We start from the raw sequence: 26,284 nt of genomic DNA, 5'->3' as shown, positions 1-26,284 counted from the left end.
CGCCCTCCTCAGCGCCTTCACAGCTGCTCCGGCCGCGGCGTGGGGGAGGGGCCTGAGCCACAGCAAGGAGTCCACGGGGGGCGGGGCGGTGAGACACGCTGCGTGTTGGAAGCTGGCCCTGAGGGCTTGGTTCGTGCCGTGCTGCTGTTCCTCCCTGTCCAGGCTCTTTTAGGGATGGCAGGGGGAGCGTCTTTGAGGGCCAAAGTGGGAGGGCGCACAGGGTCCAGCCAAAGCGACCAAGGCTCCCCATGCTCAAGCCCCATCCCCCAACGGTTCACTGAGGTGTCACCACGGTAGCCTGGTGCCACTTGTGGGACAGGAAATGCGGGGCCAGGGAGCTTGGCTGGCCAAGCGGGCTCGGGGGCAGGCAGAGGGCGTGGCCAAGGCCTGACTGGCAGGGCCCCCCAACCCGCCTTACCTCCACAGCTCAGGACAAGCAGCTTGTGGAGGAGCGGCCTGGCTCTCTCTTCTCCCCTCTTGCTGACTGTGCTGACTGTGCAGACCCTCCCCCCCAGGTCCACCTTTCCCCGCCCCTGCCTGCCTTGGGCCCTGCACTTACTGGGGCATGGAGAGAGCACCCAAAGCTTCTGTCCCTGCTCCCTCTGAGCTGCTCCGGTGGGCTTGCAGGCTCCTGACCTCGCAACTGCACTCGCTGTGTGGGGCCGGGGGATCATGCTCCTGCGCATGCTGCAGCACTGGTCTTCTCCGGAAAAGAGGCTCCCGGCGGACGGGACCGTGCTGACCGCAACTTCACTTGTCCCCTCCCTGGGGAAAGCCGCCATGAGACCTCATTTATCACCACCACGGGCTACAGACTGATAAATCACTGTGGGTGTTTATGGGGCAAAATCCAGCCACGCAGGGCATGGGAAGACCAACAGGGGCCTGCTGCCGTCCTACACAGGCCCTTGTCTCTCACTGCTCCCGGCTTCCCTGTCTCCCCTTGCCCCACCAGGCCCTAGAACATGCACCAGGGGAAGGGGCTGCCCTCACAAGCTCCCAGTCCCCCTACTCAAGGCACTCAACTGCGCTTCTCTTGTGCGGGAGTAGAGCAGGGAGGCAAGCCTCAGTTCAGGAATGCATCCCTAGTCCAGCCATGGCTTCCAGTCAAGCTCAGCCCAGCCATGGTCCAGGACAGTTGGGCTGGGCGGGGGAGGCTCTGCTGGGAAGGAGAGCATGCCTGGAGGTGAGGGCTGTTGCTGTGCTGCTCAGCTGGGGTGCCTGTCATCATCTACAGGAGACCCTCTCCACCCTCTGGCCCAGCCCAAGGGTTCCCAGAAGAAGACCCCATGCCTGGGGAGTAAGAAGCCCAGGCTCTGGACAGAGGGGCAGGTAGGCCAAGCTGCCCCAGCACCAGCCCTTCCGCCTAGGGGCAGGGGCCTCCATCCTGGAGGTCTCTCCCTGCCCCTGGCCTGGCTGATGTGTCCCTCAGGGGTTAGGGCTTAGTGTGCCTGGCATCTCCTTCACCTCAACCAACGAGCTTGCTCAGAGCCACGTGTCTGCTATCCCCCACCAGTGCTTACTTGAGCGTGTATGCACACTCTATCCCTTGCCTTTACACATTTTCCTTTCTATTTGAAAGGCAGAGAGATGAAGAAAGTCACATGTGAAGATACAGCCATCTTCCATCTGCTTCCTGCTTGCCCAGAGGAACACAACGACCAGAGGCTGAAGCAGGCTGAAGCCAGGAGCCTGGAACTCCATACGGGTCGCCCATGTGGGTGCCAGGGGCCCAGGTACTTGCGCCATCACCTGCTGCCTGCCAGCATGCACATTAGCAGGAGGCTGGGTCAGAAGCTGAGCAGCTGTGTGGCTGTTATCCACTGTGCCTAACACCTGTCCCTTCTGTGTTCCTTTAAAACACCCACGGCACTCTATCCTTGCCAGTGCCTCCCTGCCTTCCGTGGCCCCCAGCTTACTGTGAGCCCTGTGGCATGTGTGCTAGCATAGCCTGCACTCAGTAGATGCCCACATCATGTGGATGGTAAGAGGAGTGCAGTGAACTGCCTCCCCAGCAACACTGCCACAATGATCCTTCATCCTCAGCCATGTGGCTTCTTCATCCCTTGGGCCACCTACTCAGACACAAAGACAGCACTGGGCCAGGAGCCCGAGGTCCCTGTCCCCAGCTGGCAAAGGAAAACCCTGGGGCAAGAGCCTTGACAGGGCACTTCCTGGGCCTCCACTTGATGTCAAAGGCAGGGAGAGCCCTGAAACAGGGCAGGAAGCAAGTGCTTCCGGGCTGCAGGGTGCGGCTACATCGTCAGGGAGGGTGGCAGGAGAGGCAAGTGGAGAACGGCAGAAATGAACCAGGGGGCTGGGGTAGGGGGGCTGTTGCTGCCTTAGACAGTGACTCCTCTGCCCGAGTCCCTCGGGGACCCTCCCTGAGCTGACAAACTGGGGACAGGGAGGAGCACCAGAGCTGGTTTAAGCCAGGCCACTCCAGTTTGTTTACTAACATTACAGCCTTCCAAGGTCAGGGCCCAGCCAGCAGCCTCTGACCAGGCAAAAAATAGCCCCTCTGCTGGGCTGGACCACACAGCCAGTCTCTACGGAGCCTGCAGGTCAGGGACCACCCACTCATCCCTCTTGGGCTGGGCCCTGGGCTGCCTCCTGACCCTGGAGCCCCTACATTCCCAGGGAGCAAAGAGCCAAACCAGGTCCAGTGTTAACTGCAGTCACATCAAGATCTGAGATCACAGGCAGACTCAGGGCCACAGCATGTATGTGTGTGCGTCTGTGCCCCCTGGAGAGCACTTGCTGAGGCTCTGCCTGTACAACGTGCTTTCCCTCACCACTGTGAAACCCTAATCAGCTACAGGGGCGAGGATAGCCCCGGGGTTTGGAAAGAATGCAAGGATGCTGGACGGAATCACCAGCACTGGCTACTTCCTGGGAGAACACTTCCCTGGGGCCATGGGAGTTGATGGTGGCTGCACCAACACTTTTTTCCTGTTGTGTGCTGTGGGACCTTTCTGATTATGAGCTGTGCAAGATTGTAACTTACTCATAATAGAATGCAGATCTGAAAAACATGGAGGAAGAAAAGAGGGACAGAGAAGATGGTCTGAGGTTGAGTGTCCTCATTTGGGTGGGGATGGGGGCAGTACATGCAGGAGACTTTGTCGTCCTGCTTAGAGGGAAAGCTCAGTGAAGAACCAGCAATGCTTGCTCCCTCCCTACCGCCTGGCTCTCAGTGGCTATCTCCCAAGATGCATTAGCAGGTGCCAGGACTCAAACAGGCACTCTAGCATGGTGATGGCTTAACCCAAGGTGCTGCAACACCCATCCCAACGGTAAAGCACTCAGTAGTCACAATTCCACTTCCAGAAGACCTCACCCTCCCTGAGACTGGGAAAGAGGAGGACGGTCCAGGTCTCCCACACGGATGACAGGGACCCAGCTGGAGTTGAACTCACATGGGAAGGTAGCAAAAAGCCAAGGTCCTAGTTTCAATGTAGCTCATGCAATTTCCTGATACCTCGGGCAGGCTGTACAGTTGGCAGTCTCTGGTTTGCCTGCACATGGTCCTGCCCTCACAGACATGCGCAGGATGTCTGACCATGCAGCCAAGCACCCTGTGGAGAGAAGTCTGACCATCTGCTGGTTCACTCTCCAAGTGGCCGCAATGGAGCTGAGTTGATCCAAAACCAGGAGTCAGGAGCTTCTTCAGGTTTCTTTCTTTTTTAAATTTCCCAGCTGGAGAGGAGAAATGGGGCTCCTGACAGACACCATGTGGGGACAGCAGGGAGAGAGGCAGGCACAGGTGATAGCTTCCAGCTGTGGGCGCTTGATTCTGGGTTGGTCCTGGCTGGGTCCAGGGGAGGGGCCTGTCTGGGGGAGGTACAGGCCAGGCAGCTCACAGAATGGCAGATGAAGGCAATAACTGATGGGCCAGGCAAGAGGACTCAGGCACGGGTCTAGGGGGCAGGGTAAGGCTCAGTCGCAGGCTTTGTTGGGCTTTGTCCATCCAGGGCTCTCTGAGGGGGAAGAGCCAAATGGTGCTCACATGGCAGAGGCAGAGGTGTGGAGACCCCTGCCATTCCACCATGGGACAGGCAGTGCCTAGAGTTTCGGGCAATTTGGCTCACCCCAAGAGTGGAGCCATCCCCACAGCCCTGGCAGGGAGGGGAGGGGCTGGCAGGACCAAGGGCTGGGGGCAGCACTGACGCCTCCCTTAGTTCCTGGGGTCAGACAGGGCAGGACAGGGGACCACATGCTCATGTGGACATGGGAAGTTAGTGAAGCTTCTGGGACATGTTCCACATGTTAAGACATCATGGTTAGACAGTCACAGCAACAGATGAACTGGTGGGGTGCGGGGATAATGAGCAGAGGGCGGCCTCCCAGAGGCCTGGCATCGTACACTTTGCAAGGGCTGGGGTTCCCACAGCAGGCCCTGCCCCATTCCCCAGGCCAGGGCCTCGGCATGGCAGGGGTGGGGCCTGAAGGGAAGCAGAGTGGGTGGTGGACACAAGGAGGGCTAAGGAGCTCGGCTGTGGGGCCTGAAGGGAAGCAGAGTGGCCTTGTCAGCACTTCGGTTCGGGGAGGGTCCGTCCATTTGTGGGTCTGCCAGGGGCTCAGTCCTTCCCTTCCTTCCTGATAATGAGGTTCCACTCCCAGGCCAGGTGGTGCATCTTATTGTCTGTGAAGTGGTACTTGATGCTGTAGCTGCCCTGCTCCACCATGCCTTTGGGCGCCTCCTCCACTGGCGTCAGGAACTCGTACTCCTTGGTGTGGGACCCTAACTCCTCACCATGTATTTGGTCTGGTCGATCTTGACTACTTTCTTGAAGGTGTACTGGATGTATTTCATGCCAGACATGATCTCTCGGTTCACACGGAAGGATATCTTTATCCAGTACTCCATGTCTTCCTTCAGTACGAAGGACTGTTTCTTGAAGCTCTCCAAGTTGCCAGTCAAGTCCAGCTCCAGGGGCCTGGGTGCTGAGCTGCACACCAGTGTGAGGTGTGTCACCACTATGTTGGGGATGTTGGGGTTGGCGGACACAGTCATGTGGCTCATGACGGCGCCTTTAAAAAAAATATTTACCTTTATTGGAAAGGCAGATATACAGAGAGGAAGATCTTCTGTCTGCTGATTCACTCCCCAAGTGGCCATAACAGAGTTGAGCAGATTCAAAGCCAGGAGCCAGGAGCTTCTTCCAGGTCTCCCATACAGGTGCAGGATCCCAGGGCTTTGGACTGCTTTCCCAGGCCACTTGCAGGGAGCTGGATGGGAAGCAGGGTCACCGGGATTAGAACTTGTGACCATTTGGGATCCCCATGCCTGAAAGGTGGGGACTTTAGCTGCTAGGCTGCTGCACCAGGCCCTGGCAGCTGCTTCTTGTACAGGCTGTTGTTGTCCTTGTCCAGCTCCTGGATCTCCTGGATGCTCTTTTGCGCGGGTGGCTTGTAGTTGACCGAAGTGCTTGTTCTCTTCATTCTTGGAGGTGATCTGTGCCAGCTCTCGGTCGTGGGCTTTTGCTCGGTCATGCTCACTGCTCGTGGACGCTGGAACCTGGACCATGCAGCTCACTCTTGCTCCTGAACAAGATGACAACTGCTGCCTGTTGTCCATTGCTCTGCCTTCTTCCAGATTTCAAGGACTTGGGGTCATCTTCCACTGCTTTCCCAGGCCATAAGCAGGGAGCTGGATGGGAAATGGAGCAGGCAGGACATGAACTGGCACCTGTATGGGATGCCAGCACTTGAGAAGACAGTTGAGCCAAAGCATTGGATCCCATCCCATTGGTTCTTTTCTGGTCTCTGTGGAACCTGACACAATGGAACATTTCCCCATATAATTATTACTCGTGTGTGTGCATGTACACACATTTTCTATCATGTACAGCACTTGGCATTTAGGTAGTACTTTAAAAATAAATTTTAAAGAACTGTTTCTGCCTTCTTTCCACCAGGGCACTGTGTCCCAAGACCAACAGGCTCTTTTTCATCAAGGTACTAGGGTTTAATGTTCTCCCTGGCAGAATGTAAGGCAATGTACTGTGAGAGCCACTTAAGTGTCTAAGTGTCTGTCCCCTCCTCGACTCTCTCTCTGCTCAGATGCTGCTGAAGCTCGCCAAGGCATGGGTGGCAGGGAAACAGGTGTGCTGAAGCTGGGGCCCTGAGTGGCAGGACTGTGAAAGGATTCGTGTTTCACGTTTCCCATCCCCAATGACCTCTAATATTGGCTTCATTCACTTCTGTTCTATCACCCAGACCCCTGGGCAGAGCTCTGCCCATGTGCTTACGTTTATATATATATTTAAAAGTCAAACAAAATCAACAAAACTTCAGTGACTAGTTTCAAAGCAGAACACATCCAGCTAGAACTACTTATTTACCCAAAACTTGAGCACTGGGGTGTAGAAGGGTTTGAGTTAGGCGAAATTATTTTGAAATCCCCAAGAAAAGAGAACAAAGCGAATCAGAGGAAAAAGGACTGCCTTGGTGTACAGGCACAGGGAGGTGGCAGCCCTGGCACTATCTGAAGGTGCCTTAGGGGTCATGCAGGTCAGGATGACTGCTGGCGTAAGTGTCGGGCAGATGCAGCGAGCCTGGCAGTGCCAGAGGCTACCATGATCCAAGCCCTCAGGAAAGCCTAAGTTCAGTATGTCCTATTTAATTAAGCAGTGTCCGCCCTAAACTGTCTTTATAGAGAATTCTAGCCAAGAGAAATCCTGGTACGTACAGGGGTTAAAATGTCTGCTGCTCAGAATTTTAACGTTGAGCTTTCCAAACCCACCTAGCTGCCAATGATGTAAGGAGCCAAGGCCAAAATGCACTAAAAATCCCTTGGGTTGGGTCCTGCCCCAATCTCACCCCACCCTACCCTTCAGACAAGTGGCATTACCTCTGGGGAAGCGGGGACAGGGCCTGGACCCCAGACCTGGTCCTCACTGGAGCCGATCTCTTTGCTCCAGCTGAATTGGGGGTTGTGCTGGAGATGGGACAGTGCACAGGATGCGGGCACTCTCCCAGAGGGTTGCTCTTGGGGGGATGCCAGCCGGGCTGGGGGAGCTTAAGAAACTCCCACTCTTCCCCTGCAATTCTGAACCTCTACGCTCCTGTTCCCCTCTTCCAGCCCCTGTCAGAACCAGATACTATCCTGCCCTGGGCCAGGTATCCAATCTGGAGCTTTGGGCCCCCCCCCAAGACGAAGAAAGTTTTTTTTGGGGGGGGGGGCGGGGAGAAACTCCGAACTCTCCAAGAAGAGGACATCTGAGTGAGGAAGCTCCTCATGCAGGAACCCTAGTTTATTTCCCCCAGGGGGTGAGGCGCGGCAGGCAAGGGACTCAGGTTGAACTGTGTAGTGTTTCTGGAACACTGGAACTCCCCACATCCCGTATGCTTGAGCAAACTACCCACTCCCAGCAAAAGACACTATGCTCCTTTCTGGCTGCTGCTAGGAGAGAAATAAGGGCACGTCTCCCAACAGCTAGCCTGAGGGCGGGAAGCTGGAATGAGAGTGGGCGGTAGTGCAAAGTCCGCCCATCTGAAGCAAATTACAACTGGAGCACAGAGGCAGGCCAGGCCTTGGTCATAAAGGAGGCTCCCAGTTTCCTGAGGGTCCCTGGACAACCAGGAAGCAGCCTTAGGTACGTCCTCTTATACTGGTCCTGGGGAAGTGGGGGAGGGGTTGGAGTGACCATCACTCAGGACTGGAAACTCCACAGCACTTCCTGGATGGTGAACTGGGTGCGGCTGGGTTGTTATTCCCACGAGGGAAGAAACAGTCCAAGTTCTGGTCACCCCAAGTTCTCAGGCTCTCCCCCAGCCCCCAATTAGACATCTTCTGTAACATGATTTGCTGCCATACAACTATGATCTGGGTACACGAAACTTGATGATGCCAGAACAGGATCAGCCTTCTTACCTCACAGGTTTGAGTGATTCATGAAGGTGGCTGAGGTGGGCAGCCAGACTGACCGCAGCAGCTGCACTCCCCAGCAGCTACAGAAGACAGTGGAGTTACCCAACTTCTCCATCCCCTCCACCTACACCCCCAGAAGAACTTAGCACCAGGAGGAGAATGCTGACTGACCCCAAGGAGGTGGGGAAAGCACGAGGGGACAAATTGCAAGGGAATAGGGCCACTCTAGTGACAGCAGAGATAGTTGGGTCTTTCGAGGGCACACAGGAGTGGAACAGCAATAAGTCACAAATCTGCCCCAGGCCCACTGTGCTACCCAGGAGACTCATAAAATGGAAAAATCATGAACTGACAGGTTTTTTTGTTTGACTGATTTATTTCTATTGGGCATGCCTCAGCTGTTTCTTCAAGAACTGGACTGAAAATGGGTTCAGGGAACTGCAGTATGCTGAAGACAGAGAAGATTTGGAAAGCTCAGATCCTTTTCAGGAGTCTCGCCTAACCACATGGGGTGAAGCCCATCCAGGCTCTCAGAGCTGTCAGGTCTCCAGAGAGGTGGCCAAGGCTCCCGCGGGAATGTCATCAACGGCCCTGCTCAGGAAACTGGTGGATCTGGTGACACACTAGGTCAGAGCAACCCCCCTGGTGATGGTCACAGGGCACTTAGTTGGGAAACTGATGTTGGTCTCTTCTGTGTGAGGCCAGAACAAGCAGGCCCAGAGTATCTGATGGGGCTATGGCGACCAGCAAGATGAAGCTGCTGATCCTTGTGATTCCAGCTGAGATGCAGCTGTCTAGAGCCTGCCTACCCTGATCAACAGTGCACAGGGTGAGCCAAAAGGTGGGAGGCCACATGGCTAACACACTTGGGAACAGCCTGAGCCCTTCTCAAGGGTGACATCAGAGGGAGTCTGTGTGTTCTCACAGAGATGCTGGCTGTCAATCCAGACAGGGCCTGGGCACATTTCTTTCCCAGTGCTCACTGTTTCCAGAGTCTGGGTGTCACTGGAATCCCAGAAACACATTTCTAGTTTCCTTCCAGGATTCCTAAAGGCACAGTGAACTCTGAAAAACACTTCAGGATTCAGATGAATACTACCTAACTGCCTGCTGGTAGAATGGGTCAAGCTGCCCATACTCAGGTCCTAAGTCATCAAGAGCCCCCCAAATAATGCTAAATGCTGAGACAGGGGGCAGGCACGCTGACTTGGCTTCAGTACCCACTAGCATGTGCAAGACCCAAGGCTGGGAGCATGCCTAGTAGGGGAACCTCCAGGAGTCCCTTTCTAGGTTGCTGCATCTTTTAGTGTGTATTAGAACCAGAACAGGTGCAGACCAGCTGGGCTAGGCCATGGCACCAGCTAGGAAGTGTCAGGACTCGGTGTGAGTCATGTAAGGCTTGACTGCAGTACTTTGTGACAAGTGCAACATCTAGGGCTGGGGACATGCATGGCAGGCGAACTGTGGGTACTGCCCTTGCTAGGCTGTACCTACCGCTGCTGATATCAGCCCTAGTATGTGAACCAGGGCTGGAGACAGGCTAGGCTGGACAAGGCAGTGGCATCTGCTGTCACATATGAGGGCTGGGTCTGGGAGAGGAGTGGGCTGAGATAAGCCACAACACCCATAGGTGTGCATTAGAGCTGGATGGGATGTGGGTTGGGCTGGGCTGGGCTAGACTAGACTGCAGCAGAGGCTGGCATGTGGAAAATCTGGAGCTGGGAGTAGGCTTGGTGGGGATTACTGGGGGTTGTCCTGATTAGGTCTTGGCACCTGTTGGTATATGTGAGGACAATGCTGTGGCGGGCTGGCTGGGCTTGGCCACAGCACCCATTGGTGTGAGATATGGGGCTGGGGCAGAACTGACCATCCGGCTGCATTCATCTGCATGTATGTGCCTTGGCTGGTGTTGGTGACAGACCATACCTGACACGGTACTGGTGTATTTAAAAGTCAAGTCTGAGGTCACCCGAGTGAGGTTTCCTGGGGACTCCGCAACTGGACTGCTGGACTTAGACCCCAGCCATAGGGAAAGAAAAAAAAAAAAACCCAAACACCCCACACAATTATGTGGTCTGACCTTGGAATGCATGTATTGAGACGGGGCCTCCTCAGTTGCTAATGCAGTGAACAGCATGCTGGATGCAAGTGGGGGCTATGATAGCCGACTCATTTAGGCGAGTAGGGGTCGTTGATTGCCTCGTTAGAGGATGGTAAACAGAACAGGTTGGACAATTCTGGCCAAGCTTTATAGCATGTTCCTGGGTATAGGGGTGCACTGAGTTGGACTTTTGCCAACTAGTAGACCTTGGAAAGATTTTCTCAACCCTGATGTAACAAAACGAACGTCTCAGAACTCTAACATGCTCAGAACATTCTTCCCCGTATTGGGGAAAGCTGTCATCAAGGACTATCCCCCATCCCTGGGCTCTGATGTAGTTTGACAGCAAGGAGCAGCTCCCTTCCCCTGCAAACTCAGGAGGAAAAAAAGCTGAAGCATTTGTCCCACCCACCTTCCTCCATACCTGGACCTTCCCCACCCTAATCAGAGACCTAAATGGTGTATATCCCTCCCAATCATGTAAACAATATTTAAGATAAAAAATAGAAATTAAAAAAAAATCTAATATCATAGCAGAGGATGGAGGGCAGAACATACTGGACAACTGTTCCAGCCAAGCACTGAAAGCAAGTATCTCCAAGGTAGACTATGTCAGCCAATGGACCTTGGCAGGATCTCCTCATTTTTGGAGCAATGACATCAACAGCATTTCACAACTATTGAAACCGCCTGAGTGCTCGCTTCAGCAGCACATATACTAAAACTGGAACGATACAGAGAAGATTAGCATGGCCCCTGCACAAGGAAACCACTTGAGCAGAAACCTTGGAACATGCTCCACCCTGGGATGACACCAGGAGGCTGTTCTGCAACCCCGGTACTGATATGGTTAGGATGTGGGGGACGGCTTCCCCCCTTTTTCTCCTTCCCCATACAGGAAAAAGAAAATTGAAAGCAATGGTCACATCTGCTTTCCCCTAATTTTTGACCCTTCCCACCCTAATCAGTCGTCCACACGGGGATGCATCTTTCTCAAATAGGTAAACACCATATCAAAGAGAAAAAAAGAGCCCACATGTAGATGTAAGTTTAATGAAGACTGTGGGTAGGGCCCGGTGTGGTAGCCTAGCGGTTAAAGTCCTTGCCTTGAATGTGCTGGGATCCCATATAGGCACCAGTTCTCATCCCGGGGACCCCGCTTTCCATCGAGCTCCCTGCTGTGGCCTGGGAAAGAAGTTGAGGATGGCCCAAAGCCTTGGGATCCTGCACCCCTACGGGACACCTGGAAGAGGCTCTGGGCTCCTCGCTTCAGATTGGTGCAGCTCTAGCAGTTGTGGCCACTTGGGGAGTGAATCAATGGATGGAAGATCTTCCTCTCTGTCTCTCCTCCTCTCTGTATATCTGACTTTCCAATAAAAATAAAATAAATCTTATAAAGACTGTGGGTGAGAAACTCCCATGGTCCACGTAGCGGTCCTACCAACTCCATCTTCTGTGGCCACAGAATGATAATTTCCTCTCACCCTGTCACTGCTGCCAAGAGCCTTACTTTGTTTCCAAGAACAAAGACCACAGATACCCCTATTTACATAAAATTATCTCACTCCATTTTATTTAAGATTTTTTTATCCAGTTAGTAAAGAAAGATGTGTCTCTCTTTATACATATGTACAAGTTCAGTTATAAAAATAGACAGACATTCAAAGAGAAAAAAAGGCTTGGCATTTTTCTGATTCCCTCTAAATAGCATCTGTACACAGGAGTCTGGGCTGGGGCAAGGGAATCCTAATGATTTAAATTAAATGACTCCCCTACAACCCTCACTCCAAAAGTTTTAAAAATCAATCTATCTAAACTCAATTCCACGATTTTCAGGTGTGCAAATTAGAGGCTGGCCCGCGCAGAAGCACCTGCTCCATCAGGGACATCAGGCGGGGTGTGGGCGGAGGGGCAGAACCACCTTCCATGCAGACATGGCCCCTCTGCCTCTCTTGGAGGGCAGTGAGCTCAGGCTGGCGGGGCTGGGGCTGGGAGGGTGGCGCCGAGCTTGCCCTCTCTCTACCCTCTGATTCACTCCTGCTGTCCCTTCCTTTCTCAGTGCAATATAGACAGTGCATACAGCCAAGCTGGGAGCTGAATGGCAAGTGGGGGGAGACTGTGCATTCAGGATGGGCAACGGGGACCCTGCGACAGGGAAGGGGGCTGTCCTGCTGAGGTGGCTCCTAGTCTCTCCACTGACCTGGGAGAGATCCCGGTGTGAGCTGTTGTTGCTGCTGGTGGGACCTGAAGATTCTATGGCGTGAACCACGCAGGATGGGGGAGGAAACACGAGAAAAACACCTGCCTGTTGCTGTCTCCTCAGCTCTCCATCATCCTTTGAAGCCACCACCTCCTCTAGTACTTACTGCTTCTCTTCAACAATGACACTGAGGCAAATGTGATTTGGAGACTTGGGGAGGTGTGGAAAGACTGTGGGCAGCTGCTACACAAGGTCCTCCCTCCATGGCTCTACAACCTTAAGGTCAGTCTCCTCCCTCAACTGCAGGTACTTCATAGTACCTGTGCAGTCTTCGCAAGGAACATGGTCAGAGCCAGAGAGTGGAATGGGGATGGAGACAGCGTGCCTGAGCATCTACAGGGGGTCTGTCTAGACACTTCCCCAGTAAGAGGTTTAAGACTCGGCTTCAGGGGTCATGTGAGACCTGGCGGACCAATCCCTGTCCCTTCTTCCCATAGGCTGCCCCACAACATTCCTTTTGAGACAGGTGATAAAAATACTCCCACCAACCACCTGCCTATCTCCTCTGTTGCAACTGGTCACCTCCACCCTCTGATGAGAGATGTGAGATGCCGCCTGGGGCAAGTGTGCAGACCAGGACTCCCACCCTGGATTAGGCTGAAGGAAGCTGGAAGCCGGAGGCAGTTACCGTCCTCCAGAGGAGTTGGTGCCCTTGCCCTGTTTCCGGACCAAGGAGTCCGAGGCCAGGCTGCTGGTCATGTGCAGGCTCTTAGGAGTCCCAGGTACATTGTTCCCTTTACTCAAAGGGGAACTCAAAGGAGAAGAGGCGCTTGAAGGTCCAAAGTCAGTAAGACCAGCAGGTCGAACAAGTGACGTCTGTAGAGGACTGCTAGCGGAGATTCCTGTGGGGATGCAGAAGGAGACATGAGGGTAAGTGCCAGTCCTGCAAGGTGGCTGCTGAGGTGGCTCCCTGAATCAAGGCTGGAGGAGACAGGTTGGGCAATCTCTCTAGCCACTGCTACCCAGCCACATTTGCTCGTTCTTCCGGTCAACAGTCTTCATTGAGAAGGATGGGTTTTAAGAGAAAAGGGTATCGGGCTCGGCAGCGTGGCCTAGTGGCTAAGGTCCTCGCCTTGATCCCATATGGCCGCTGGTTCTAATCCCGGCAGCTCCACTTCCTCTCTATCTCTCCTCCTCTCAGTATATCTGACTTTGTAATAAAAATAAAATAAATCTTAAAATAAATAAATAAATAAATAGATCTTTAAAAAAAAAGAAAAAAAAAAAGAGAAAAGGGTATCTACCCCTCCCCACAGGACTTTATCACAAGAAGGAAACGTTGCTGTGATGCTGTGTACGGAATATATGATGCACAATCTGGGAGATGGGGGCTGCACTGCACTGCACTGAGCCCCCTTGTCTCTTCTTGCTTAGGAGATGCCTTAGGATGAACTGCTGTTCCCTCAATTCGCAGGTGGCCGCTGCTCCCCAGCGAGCAGGCTGTTTCCCCTCTATCCTGCCAATCCACAGGCAGCTTTCTGTGCACCGGCTAGGGCCATCACAGCTCTCCAAGCCCTGGCATTGTCAGGAGCCAGCTCAAGGCCCTCGTCCTAGCCTCGTCCTAGGGGACGGCTCTCTGGCAACAATGCCTCTCCTTTTCACTAGCGTAAGCTAAACCCACTTGTATCTGCCAGCGTGTTGTCTACTTTGACTTCTTACTGCTTTTTGTGTTGCTTTTCCTGCCCTACATTTTTCTGAGTGCCTGATGGGTACACAGATCTCTCTCCTGTTCTACACATTTCTGCATCAATCCTTTATCTTCTTTTTCCATTTTTAGTTACCAAGCACTGTGGATGTTCCTTGTGCCGCTCTACCCTCCTGGTCTTTCCTGCCAAGGTGCGCTCTGCCTCTTGCCTTGCTTGTCAAGGATATGACCTGGCAATGGGTTAAGAAACACTGGAATAGGTTTTTATATTTTGTATTTCCTGAATAAACCACCAAGGGAAAGTGGAATGTCCCATTGCAGGAGCAAGGGGAGGTGAAGTAACAATTACAGGGCACTTCCTCCAGCCCAAACACTTTCCACTCAAGAGGGTCACAAGCTTGCTAATAGGGAGGTAGTCTCTGAATAGGGTCTCCCTCCTCCCCAGGCTCAGCTGTGCTGCATCCCACGCCACAACCATCCTCTTCATATCACAGTCACAGCAGCCACTTCACTTCTCAAACGGTCAAAGCTCCTTGTTTTGTACTGCTAGGCTCTTGCCCTGCAGGCCTCATTGTGACTTCCTAACCCTGACTCCCAGTACTCCTCTTTTCAGCTTAACGTGGCTCATCTGCTCAGTGATGCCCTGTCCTACTGGCTCTCTGTTGTCCATTCAAATCCTGCCTAAGCCTTGTCTTCCTTCCAGAATTACAGCCTGGCATCCCATCAGCAGGTCCGCATTTCCTCTTCCCTCTGACCCACAACCACAATTAAGCCTCCCCTCTTCCCACTTCTCTTTATCCTGCTGTCTAGCAAACATATCTCATACATAGCTTCCCTTTCTCACTTCTAGTATACACTCAAGTGCAGGGTCCATATGCTGTGCACACAGCATGTGCCTAATACCTAGGGGGACAGATGACTAGCTGAGTGAAGGTTAACTGTGCCAGTCTAGATTATAGAAATGTAGTTTCCAGAAAACAATCTAGGTTCTAAAATAAGCAACAATTCTGAATATTCAAAGCAATATAGTCCACAGTTCAGTTAAGCTCTCCATTTTCACAGCTACCTATATATCCAAAGTGGCACTAAGCCACAGGACCAGGGGAAAGCCCAGACTACAGAACTCTAACTTGGGTGCTAGGGAGGTGCCCCACATATTCCACGTGGCAGAATGCTAAGCAGACTTTGTTGACTGCCTGTGGCCTCCGCACCTTTAGACACGTTATACCCGTATGCAGCATAGGCAGCTGCGGACGCCGCCGCAGCCCCTGCCTTAGCTCCTGCCATGGCGGCGGCACTGCCTGCAGTGGACTTCCGGCTTCGGCCTTTCCCTGCTCCTTTGGCTGTGCTTCCAGAACCTTTGGGGCGGCCTCGGCTTCGGGCTGACTGACCGCGTCCTGCAGCTGGCATTTCCTGAATGGAAATTCCTGTGGAAACAAATGGACCAAGGAGAGATGGGGAATGAAAACTCTTCAAAACATGACTAGTCTTCCCTTGATGGGGAAAGCTGGCCCTATGGGTGTTTGCTCCAGCCTCTGGGGAGGTCCAGGAGTCCCCTTCTCTGCCACTCTGCCTTTCAAATGAATAAATATAACAAAAACATAACCCAGGGGTTTCCCTGTGAAATAACAGCAATACCAGGCCCACAACAAAGTGAGAGAAGGGTCAGAAAAAAATAACTTGAATCAAAAGCTAACAAAATTTAAAGTGAAATATGAAAGACAAGGGTGACTACACAACATATTCTTTTTCCTTACATTCTTTTATTTGTTTATTTATTTGAAAGTCAGAATTGCACAGAGAGAGGAAAGTGAGATCTCCCATCTACAGGTTCACAACTGAAATGGCTGCAATGGCTATAGGTGGGGTCAATTTGAAGCTAGAAACTAGGACATTTTTCTGAGTTTCCTAGACTCAAGCCAGGGCCCACAGCTTTACTTCTTACGCCACAAGTCCATCCCTACCCTTAAATGTTTTTACATGAGAAGTTATCAGAGAATGAGCCTGTCAAAATCTTTTTGCCCTATTCCATTCTTCTTTAAAGAAAGAAGAAAATGGGGGCTGGTATGGTAGCGAAGCAGGGTAACCCTGCAGCACTAGCATCCCATATGGGCACTGGTTTGAGTCCTGGCTGCTGCACTTCTGATCCAGCTCCCGGCTAACGTTCTTGGAAAAGCAGTGGAGGATGGTTCAAGACCTTTGGACCCTGTATCTTAATGGCCGACTCAAAAGAAGCTCCTGGCTTTGGACTGATTTATCTCTGGCCATTGTAGCCAGTAGATGGAAGATTTCTTCTGTGTGTGTCTCTGTAATTCTGTCTTTCAAATAAAACAAATAAATCTAAAAAAGACCAAAAACAAAAAACAAACTGTCACCCTAGAAGAATCAGTACCTCACCCAGCACACTGAGCTAACCAAGGTGTTTCCTGAGGCCATAGGGCAGCCCAGCCATGCATGGCAGCGTCACCTACCATTCACGGTGTCTGAGACAGAGCCTGTTATGGAAGCAGGTGAGTTGGTGGCTCGGGACTGTGGGGCTGAGGAGGCTGGGTCATCCACAATGACCAGCATGTCACTGCTGCTCTCGTCGGGGGGGATGGAGCCAGTGTGCAGCTCACTACTGATGGAAATCTAGAAGAGGAAGAAGGGCTGGGGTCATGACGACTGACAGCGTGTGCACGTTACAGCCCTGCACCTGGAGGAGACCCTGTTTTGTAAAACATGCCCTGCGTTCCCTTTCCTGGCTTGCTGCTGAGACGCAGCCCTTGTCTGGCTTCTGAGAAGCAGGCCTGCTCTCACTGGTTTCCCTCTGAAGGGTCTCCTGCTCAGCACCCTCTACCACCAGCCAGGAGATGCTCCCACATGGTCAGCCACAGTGCCCACTGCTGTGACAAAGGTCGGCTGAAGGAGTCTGACCTCACTGAATGGGCTGGGCATGGCCGAGTCCACGCTGATAAAGGAGTCATCCCCGTCAGCAGAGAGGTTGGAGTTATCAGCTGAAGGAAGAAATGGGATCCCAAGGTTCACGCCTTCTTTCCTTCTCTTCCCGTCCAACTCATCTTCCTTTTTTTTCTGGAACACACAGATCAGGAAATATGAAAAAAAAAAAAAAAAAAAAAAAAAAAAAAAAAAAAGAAGGCATGAGAACACATTCCAACACAAAATGTGAGCCAGGGAAAAAAAGATGGCAGAAGTTCTTTTTTTTTTTTTTTTGACTTTAGAAACTTCTCAATGAGCACATTTATGAAGAAGGAGAGGGATAAGGTAACAAGATTTCATATGTATTTCGTCACAACAGTGAAAGTGAAATTTAACTGAATTGGAGCCACTCCAAGCCAGATCCTCAAGGGTGAACGGGACAGCCAGCCTCTGGGACACCCAGGAAGCAGCACACAACCTTAATGACTGCAGTCCCACAAATGGGAAAGCAATTTATTTTACTATTATTTAAAACATTTATTTCTTTTGGAAGAGTTATAGACAGCAGGGAAGAGAGATCTTCCAACCATGGGTTCACTCCTCAGATGGCCTCAATGGCCAGTACTTGGCCAGGCTGAAGCTAGGGGCTAGCAGCTTCACCCAGCTTTCCCTGTGGTGGGTAGACTCAAGTGGGTGGTGGGACCTCAAACACTTGAGTCATCTTCTGCCTTTGCAGGTCAACAGCAGGCAGCTGGACCAGAAGTAGCACAGCTGGGAATAGAACCAGAGCATGTGTGATGCCAGTGCTACAGGCAACAGCATCTTCACCCAACCCATCACAATGCCTGCACCTAGCCAGTGTTTCACTGTTTTCTAGAAACCTTTTTTAGAAAGGTTTTAAAAACCTTTTAACATCTCTTTTTAAAAACCTGTTTACTAACTTATTTTAATTTACCTAAAATGCTGAACTATGGAGATAGAGAAAGGGGGAAAGACAGAGTGGGGTTGGTTCACCCCTAAATGCCTGCAGTAACTAAGGCTGCACTAGGGTTAAACAAGCCTGAAACTGCATCCCACTCTCCCATGTGGCGGCAGCGGCCCAAGTACTTGGGCCATCTTCTGTTGCCTTTCAGGATGCGTATTAGGAGGAAGCTGTGTTGTGGGCAGAGGGGCTCAGCTGAGACTCATACTATACATTCCACTACAGGATGTAGGCATTCTAAGTGACTTATAAGCAGTGCCACACGTGCTGCACAAATAAAATCTTTTAGAGCATTTGTAGATTCACAGCAAACTTGAGAAAATATATGTGTGTGATCATTCCATGTGCTTACAGTAAATACAAGGAGAATGAAGAGTCTTGGGTTTCAAATACAGTGTATTGCTTTTTTAATTATTTCTGTAATTTCCACAGAAACTTGTATAGGTTGAGTAGCTGAGCTAAGCTAGACTAAGTAGCTATAGATATGAGTTCAGTAAGCCTGTGTGGCAAATCTGGGACCAGGAATCACAGAATATGCTTGGGTATCCCTAAGATCTTATCTGCCTATGGCACCTGTATGTATACCTAGAGTGGGGTTAACAGGTTACTTACAAAGTTATTACAAAGTCAGATATACAGAGAGGAGGAGAGACAGAGAGGAAGATCTTCCGTCCAATGATTCACTCCCCAAGTGAGCCGCAACTGCCGGTGCTGTGCCCATCTGAAGCTGGGGACCAGGAATCTCCTCCAGGTCTCCCACATGGGTGCAGGGTCCCAAAGCCTTGGGCCATCCTCGACTGCTTTTCCAGGCCACAAGCAGGGAGTTGGATGGGAAGTGGAGCTGCCAGGATTAGAACCGGCGCCTATATGGGATCCCGGTGCGTTCAAGGCGAGGACTTTAGCCGCTAGGCCACGCCGCCGGGCCCGGGCACGTATTATTCTACACTTAGCACAGGGAAGACATTTGAAGCAAACCCTAAGACTCTGTATGAGGAAACCACCTTTTCATCTTTGGTACTCTTTCTGAATACTATAAAGCTGTAAGTACATACTTAAAAAAAGAAGATTTATTTTTATTGGAAAGTCAGATATACAGAGAGAAGGAGAGATAAAGATCTTCTGTCTGATGATTCACTCTCCAAGTGGGAAGTGGAGCAGCTAGGACACAAACTGGCGCCCATATGGGATCCTAGTGCATACAAGGTGAGAATGTTAGCCCCTGAGCCACTGTGCTGGGCCCTGTAATTTTTAAAAATTTATTTATTTTTATTGCAAAATCAGATATGCAGAGAGGAGGAGAGACAGAGAGGAAGATCTTCCGTCCGCCAATTCACTCCCTAAGCGGGTACAACAGCTGAAACTGAACTGATCCGAAGCCAGGAGCTCGGAGCCTCTTCCAGGTCTCCCACACGGGTACAGGGTCCCAAGGCTTTGGGCCATCCTCAGCTGCTTTCCCAGGCCACAAGCAGGGAGTTGGATGGGAAGCGGGGCCGCCAGTATTAGAATCAGCGCCCATATGGGATCCCGGCACGTTCAATACAAGGACTTCAGCCACTAGGTTATGACGCCAGGCCTAGGCCCTTCACTTTTGAAATCAGTCAATAATTTTTTAAAAAAGAGAAGTTTGGAGCAGGAAATACAAAAGTGGCAGCGGGGGTGTTATTTATTCCAAGTGTCTGCTTCAGTTAGGACTGAGCCAAAGCTGATGCTGACAAATCATTCCAGGTCTCCCAAATGAGTGGCGGAGGGGTAGTGTCCTGGGCAGGCAGGCTGCCGGACCAGGTCTGGGAACCGTTCATGTTCTTGGGTCCCGGGTAAGTGTGCAGGGCCCCAGGTCAGCATCCCACCCCACCACCCCACTAGAAGACTGGGCTTAGGAACCTTCAAGTTTGTGCTAATAGCACTGGGGGATGTGGATTGCTCAGGGAAGGGGGTATGGAGATGTTGGGGAGAGGGGTACTGCTGAGGGAGTACATGGCAGGTGAGGAATGACTTCTGGGGGACTTACACTGACTAGGCCACTGTACTTGGAGGTAGGCGAGGGGGCTGAGACCAAGTGGGTTGAAGGAGGAAAACTGGAAGACCTTTCTCTGTTAGACCAATGTACCCATTCATGTGGGAAACCTGAGCTGGGTTAGTTAGCACTGACCATCGCTGTCAGCCACCCAGCACCCACAGTCACACATGAAAGCTAGGGCTGCCAGATAGACCTCTGGCAGGGCTGGACCACAGTACCAGTCAGTGAGTGTTGAAATAATGGATGGGTCATGTTAGGATGGGCCATGACACTAAGTGGCGTGTGAGAGAAACGGTTCTGGGGGCAGATTCTATGGGAGATATGTGGGCTCACCCCTGTAGGACTACAATACCTGCTGGTTATTTTATTTGCTCTTTAAAGATTGATTTGTTTATTTGAAAGTCAAAGTTAGAAAGGGAAAGACACAGGAGAGATTTTTCACCTGCTTGTTCACTTTCTACATGACTGCAATGGCCCAGACTGGGCCAGGTGAAGCCAGATGCTTCACCTGGGTCTCCCACATGGGTGTGCAAGGATCTGGGTACTTGGACCCTCTTTTGCTGTCTTCAGCAAGGAAATGGACTGGAAGTGAACAGCTGGGACATGAGCTGGCTCCCATACACGATGCTAGTGCTGTAGGTGGTGGCTTTATTGTCTAGGAAACAACATAGCCTTCATGCCCCACCTTTATTTTAAATAGTAGTAAGTAATGGGATTGACATAGGAGGATGTAGTTATACAGTGACTGAGGAAATGAGCGGAGATTCAACTCTGACAAACAGGATCACGATCCATTATTCCCAAGATTTTAGTTTTGTAAATGAAGCAAGAATGAGGGGCATCCTTCACAGTGCGAACTGTTCTATTCAGACTCAATCTAATTGAGGGTGTGGGTTCTGCACCAGTTGGTACACCTCCTGAAAGGTGAGAGAACAGGTTCCTAGACTGCTCTAACGGTCATACTGACGACAGGACATGAGGCTCAAGATAAGTGTGGACACGATAACCTCCACTGAAATTAGAACCAGTAAGAATATGTGGTAGACAAGATATGGCGAACCCAAAGGCCAAGGACACGGCAGGAACAGGATGGGATTGGGATGTGAGGGACAGTTAGGATATGCCTGAAGCTCAAGCAGTTATGTTGTTCAAGATCAGGAGTCCAGCCCAATTAGGGCTAGTCAAGTTGGCAAGTGTGGTGCAACTCGAGGGAAGTCAAACATCAGGAAGCTAAAGTGTTTTTTGGGTGCCTGGTACAATTGGCCAACACCCTCCCCTTGCAAGTGCTGGGATCCCATATGGGTGTCTGCTCCACTTGCAATCCAGCTCCCTGCTTGTAGTCTAGGAAAGCAGTGGAGCATGGCTCAAGTCCTTGGGACCCTGTGCCCACATATAAGACTCAGAAGGGATTCCTGGCTCCTGGCTTCATATTGGCTCAGCTCCAGATGCTGCAACCACTTGGGGACTGAACCAGTGGATGGAAGATCATTTCTCTCTGTCTCTCCTTCTCTCTAAATCTGCCTTTGCAAACAAACAAACAAATATATCTTTTTTTTTTTCAAGGTATAAGAAAAAAAAAAAAAAAAAAGCTAAGGGGCCAGTGCCATGGTGTTGTAAGCTAATCCTCTGCCTGTGGTGTCAGCACAGGCAGTTCAAGTCCCAGCTGTTCTACTATTGTTTCAGCTCCCTGCCAACGGAAGGGAGGGCCTAAGCAGTACAGGATGGCTCAGGCCTCGGGCTTCTGTACCCACGTAGAAGAGCTAGAAGAAGCTCCTGGATCCTAGCTTCTGGCTTTGGACAGGCTCAGCTCTCTTCATCGTTGTTATTTAGGAAGTCAATCAGCAGATGGAAGATCTCTATCTCCCCTTTCTCTCTCTACCTCTGCCTTTCAAAGAAAGATAAATCTTTAAAAAAAAAAAAATTTGGTGTCAAACACAGCTCTAGGGTATAGTAAGCTTGGAACCAGTCAGAAATGAAGGATTGATACCTGAAATAAGTCTAATTCTGCCAAAGTCCCTCCCAAATTGTATATCAATTAAGAACAGGAATGAAAACTGTGGATCTCATACTTTGGAAATGGTTAAACAAGGGACAAATGAAGGGCAAGCACATCCTACTTTGTGGCTAGCCTGGTAGGTCCAGCAGAAAAAGTCAGAAAGGAAACAAGCAAATCCTCGTATGAACTACAGAGCAAAGAGGAGAACAGATTGGCAGATTGATTTTTGTAGCAGGATATGACACTAAATGTAAGCAGAATGAATGGACCTCATGATATCTGAGCCCCTTGTCAAAGGTCTATAGAACCTGAAAACAGATGGACAGAGCATCCGAACCACTCACATGTAGCCTTGACAAATGGTTTCAGTAACTGAACTGTGACCCTCCAACAGGTGATTTAGCACTGGACTGCTGCTAATCATCACACATGACTACAGTGATTACCAATCACCAGGCAAGATGACAAGCTCTAGGCCCTGAGCCTTTCTGTAAGCCCCCTATGCTTCCCCAGGCTGGAGATACCTTCTCTGCGTACTTTTCCCGCTTGCGCTTGCGCTCTTTCACTCGGTTGGTTTCCTCCTGCTGCCGTTTCTCTTCCTGCCGCAGTCTCACTACCAAAAAAATAAAACAACAACCCAATGAAGTGCCTTAATCACCATCCTCCGCAATCCAGGTGGCCTATTCCCGGCTGTTTTATGGTCAGAACACAACTTTATTTGTTTAAGGCAGGTAACTGGCATGTTTGTGACTTGGAGAAGAAGGGCTCAAGTCATGATTCAGATTAATTATTATGGGTCTTGCTTCTCCCTTCTCAGTCTTTCATTGTCTGCTGTGATGCTGTAGGTGTGTTCAGAGGTTTCCAGGATGAACCTGAAATGCCATGTTCTCTAAAGCTAGAACCAGGATAAAAGGGCTTGTGTGGTTGGGGCACAGTGCTCGTCCAGCTTCATTATTGCTGGAGGAAGATGTCGTTTTCCTCATGTAAGCAATGTTTATTTGGAGTGTATTTATTTTGAAATACATACAGGGGTCAGTGTTTGGTGCAGGTGTTAAGACATTATCTGGGATTCTTGGATCCTTTATTTGAGCGTGGGATGCAGATTTCAACTTCCTACACAATGTGCACCCTGAGAAGCAACTGGTGATAAGCTCCAGTACTTGGGTCTTTGCTACACATATAGGGCACTCAGGGTGAGTTTCTGGCACCTGGCACTGGCCTAGCACAGCTGTGGTTATCTGTTGGCATTTGGCAGAATGAACCAGTGGATGAAAGATCTCTTTCTCCTTTTCAAATAAAAAAAAATAATAATATTAAAAATGTCTTTAGCTATAAATTTTGTCTGCTATTCCACAATACATTATTTCTTCAAGTTTTCATAGAATATACTAATATAATACTTTTTCTCCCCAAATGTTTCCCCTTTTCCTCTTCCATTCTCAGGAATATGGGACTGGAGAGGGGTGAGCAAGACGAGGCTGAGAGTACGTACGCTTCTTCTCCAACTCTTCATCGTCTAGAAGGAGACTAACCACCTCTTTGGGTTTCAAGGTATCTGGTTTGAAGTTTCCACCCGAAATCACCATCCGCTGAATCTATACCAAAGCAAATCAAAATGTCACTTCCAGCCATTCATCCCCTTATGGCAAATATCCAGAAACGTCCTCTTCAACTCATTCCCAAAGTGAGTCGTCTGGTTTCCACACTTCCTTCTCTTTCATCTAATTCATCCAGATCATTCTGTCTGTCCATCAGAGAGGACAATATGAGCTTCTTGCCTGAGGGTTAACTGGTAGATGGAAAATTTGGCAATATTAAGGATGGAAAAAGAGCAAAATAATCATTGATTTGGAAGCTATGGCACATGATACACAATTTTCTCATTAAGAACTTTAGAAATGATCCCTGAAAGTACAGATAGGTTTTTTTTTTAAAGATTTATTTTATTTTTATTGCAAAGTCAGATATACAGAGAGGAGGAGAGACAGAGAGGAAGATCTTCCGTCCGATGATTCACTCCCCAAGTGACCACAACGGCTGGTGCTGCACCGACCCGAAGCGAGGAGCCAGGAACCTCCTCCAGGCCTCCCATGTGGGTGCAGGTTGCCAAGGCTTTGGGCCATCCTCGACTGCTTTCCCAGGGCACAAGTAGGGAGCTGGATGGGAAGTGGAGCTGCTAGGATTAGAACCGGCGCCCATATGGGATCCCGGTGCGTTCAGGGCGAGGACTTAAGCCATTAAGCCATTGCACCGGGCTCAAAAGTATAGTTTTGATACACATTTTTGAAGCAGATCAGCCAAGGGCATTAGGAAGATAAGACCATTTCTTTTCCTCTGCCTATGGGTCTACATCAAGCCTGCTTTTTTCAGGGCCATTACTGCTGTCATTCCAGGTGAATGACAGCTGAACAAGCTCTGGACATCATGCTGTTGGAAAGGGAGTGAGGAATGGCTGGGGCAGCCAAACAGTTATTATTAGGCCCCAAATCTATTTTCTAGTCAGACCAATTCCAGTTTGTCTGAGGCCAGTGAAAGGCAAGAGAGTTTTCAGCAGCCTTAAACTAGTCAGCAGTGCTGCATCTCCAAGTCTCTCCTCCCTTCTGTTCGGCCCCGTCCTCTATGCTTACCTCACTTTTCTCCTTGGCTCTCTGCAGAATACGTTCTTCTATGGTGCCTTTACAGATGAGCCGGTACACAGTCACCTGCTTTGTCTGTCCCAAGCGGTGGGCTCTGTCCATTGCCTGCTGGTCCACAGTGGGGTTCCAGTCACTGTCATAGAAAATCACCTACACAGACAGGATGAGAATAAAAAAAGATGCAAGTACTACCAGAGTAGGACTAGAAACTGAGAGTAACCTGACTGTGTATCTGTTTGTGTGCTTGGTGGCTATAATGTTAAAATTATTTTTTTAAAAGATTTATTTATTTTATTACAAAGTCAGATATACAGAGAGGAGGAGAGACAGAGAGGAAGATCTTCCGTCCGATGTTTCACTCCCGAAGTGAGCCACAACCGGCCGGTGCTGCACCAATCCGAAGCCAGGATCCAGGAACTTCTTCCGGGTCTCCCACGCGGGTGCAGGGTCCCAATGCATTGGGTCGTCCTCGACTGCTTTCCCAGGCCACAAGCAGGGAGCTGGATGGGAAGTGGAGCTGCCGGGATTAGAACCGGCGCCCACATGGGATCCCGGTGCGTTCAAGGCGAGGACTTTAGCCGCTAGGCCACGCCGCCGGGCCCTAATGTTAAAATTTTTATCCGTAGAACTAAGATCCAAAGATATCACTACCCAGAAGACAAAGGCAATAAGAGACATCTTGTTTGCTGTTTTCAGTTTCCACTTTTAAAGAGGTAGAATTAATAATAAACATTTAGTTCTCAGTACATTAATATCTCAATATATTAATACGAACCATTAACTCGGAACAGTTGCCATTTTACAGATGAAAAGATTGAAACGGGTCCGGCAGCGTGGCCTAGTGGCTAAAGTCCTCATCTTGAACGCACCGGGATCCCATATGGGCGCCGGTTCTAATCCCGGCAGCTCCACTTCCCATCCAATGCATTGGGACCCTGCACCCGCGTGGGAGACCCGGAAGAGGTTCCTGGTTCCCGGCTTCGCATCGGCGCGCACCGGCCCGTTGCGGCTCACTTGGGGAGTGAATCATCGGACGGAAGATCTTCCTCTCTGTCTCTCCTCCTCTCTGTTTATCTGACTTTGTAATAAAAATAAATCTTTAAAAAAAAAAAAGACTGAAACACAGGATCTGGATAATTCATCTACAATCGCACAGCCTAAATTAAGTGGCAGGTCTGGGATAGGGAGGTGGTGGGGAAAGACTTTCCCTTTAATGCTGGAGCTACCTGGGAAAGACACTGGCAGGCAGACTTTCCTGGCATTCTCAGGCTGCTATCAATAGGGTCATTTCCTGTTCCGTCAGCTTCAAAGACAGAATGTTTAAAGGATCACCTGGAAGTTACTTCTGCTTTTTTTTTTTTAGATTTATTTACAGAGAGGAGAAAAAAAAACAGAGAGGAAGATCTTCTGTTCAATGATTCACTCCCCAAGTGACCACAACAGGCAGAGCTGAGCCGATCTGAAGCCAGGAGCCAGGAGCCTCCTCCAGGTCTCCCATGCAGGTGCAGGGTTCCAAGTCTTTGGGCTGTGCTCGACTGCTTTTCCAGGCCACAGCAGGGAGTTGGATGGGAAGCCGCTGAGATTCGAACTGGCGGCCATATAGGATCCCGGTGTGTGCAAGGTGAGGACCTTTAGTCTCAAAGGCCACTGTGCTGGGTCCTACTTCTGGTTTTGCTAAACAATATGCAAACAAAATGTAACATCACTTAGTGGGACTGGGCTGTAAGACTGCTGCCTAACACAGCAAAAACATCTCGTGAGAGAATACTAGCCCCCAATTCTCCCAGATCAAGTATCCTTCTCTACAGCCAGTCAAAATCACCCTCGTCTGCCAGTGCTTTTTCAAATGAGT

At 50.5% G+C, this 26,284-nt stretch overlaps 2 protein-coding genes and 1 non-coding gene across 3 annotated transcripts in view; 1 reads left to right on the top strand and 2 right to left on the bottom strand.

Moving 5' to 3' along the window:
• Positions 1–4,580: 4,580 nt before the first annotated feature.
• Positions 4,581–5,684, bottom strand: LOC101526856 (rho GDP-dissociation inhibitor 1-like). The gene is given in 3 exon segments (XM_058665350.1): positions 4,581–4,738; positions 4,741–5,021; positions 5,333–5,684. Coding segments are annotated over 3 exon segments (603 nt in total). The 5' UTR covers positions 5,497–5,684.
• A 4,987-nt stretch (positions 5,685–10,671) lies between these two features.
• Positions 10,672–10,775, top strand: LOC118759296 (U6 spliceosomal RNA). Its single transcript, XR_004996100.2, has one exon. It is a non-coding gene; the product is annotated as a U6 spliceosomal RNA (small nuclear RNA).
• A 735-nt stretch (positions 10,776–11,510) lies between these two features.
• The window catches only part of INO80 (INO80 complex ATPase subunit), a 125,309-nt gene continuing 110,535 nt past the window's right edge, over positions 11,511–26,284 (bottom strand). Inside the window, exons 30-36 of the mRNA XM_058666057.1 lie at positions 24,424–24,582; positions 23,289–23,391; positions 22,321–22,409; positions 16,799–16,954; positions 16,354–16,513; positions 15,094–15,309; positions 11,511–13,079 (exon numbers count right to left, since the gene is read on the bottom strand). Coding sequence (XP_058522040.1) covers positions 12,862–13,079; positions 15,094–15,309; positions 16,354–16,513; positions 16,799–16,954; positions 22,321–22,409; positions 23,289–23,391; positions 24,424–24,582 — 1,101 coding nt within the window. The 3' untranslated portion in view covers positions 11,511–12,861. The remainder of the gene's footprint in view (positions 13,080–15,093; positions 15,310–16,353; positions 16,514–16,798; positions 16,955–22,320; positions 22,410–23,288; positions 23,392–24,423; positions 24,583–26,284) is intronic.

The sequence above is a fragment of the Ochotona princeps genome, chromosome 6, assembly GCF_030435755.1.
Source record: "Ochotona princeps isolate mOchPri1 chromosome 6, mOchPri1.hap1, whole genome shotgun sequence".
NCBI lineage: Eukaryota > Metazoa > Chordata > Mammalia > Lagomorpha > Ochotonidae > Ochotona > Ochotona princeps.
Note: the sequence above shows the minus strand (reverse complement) of the source record. Positions and strands in the feature narration are given on the sequence as shown.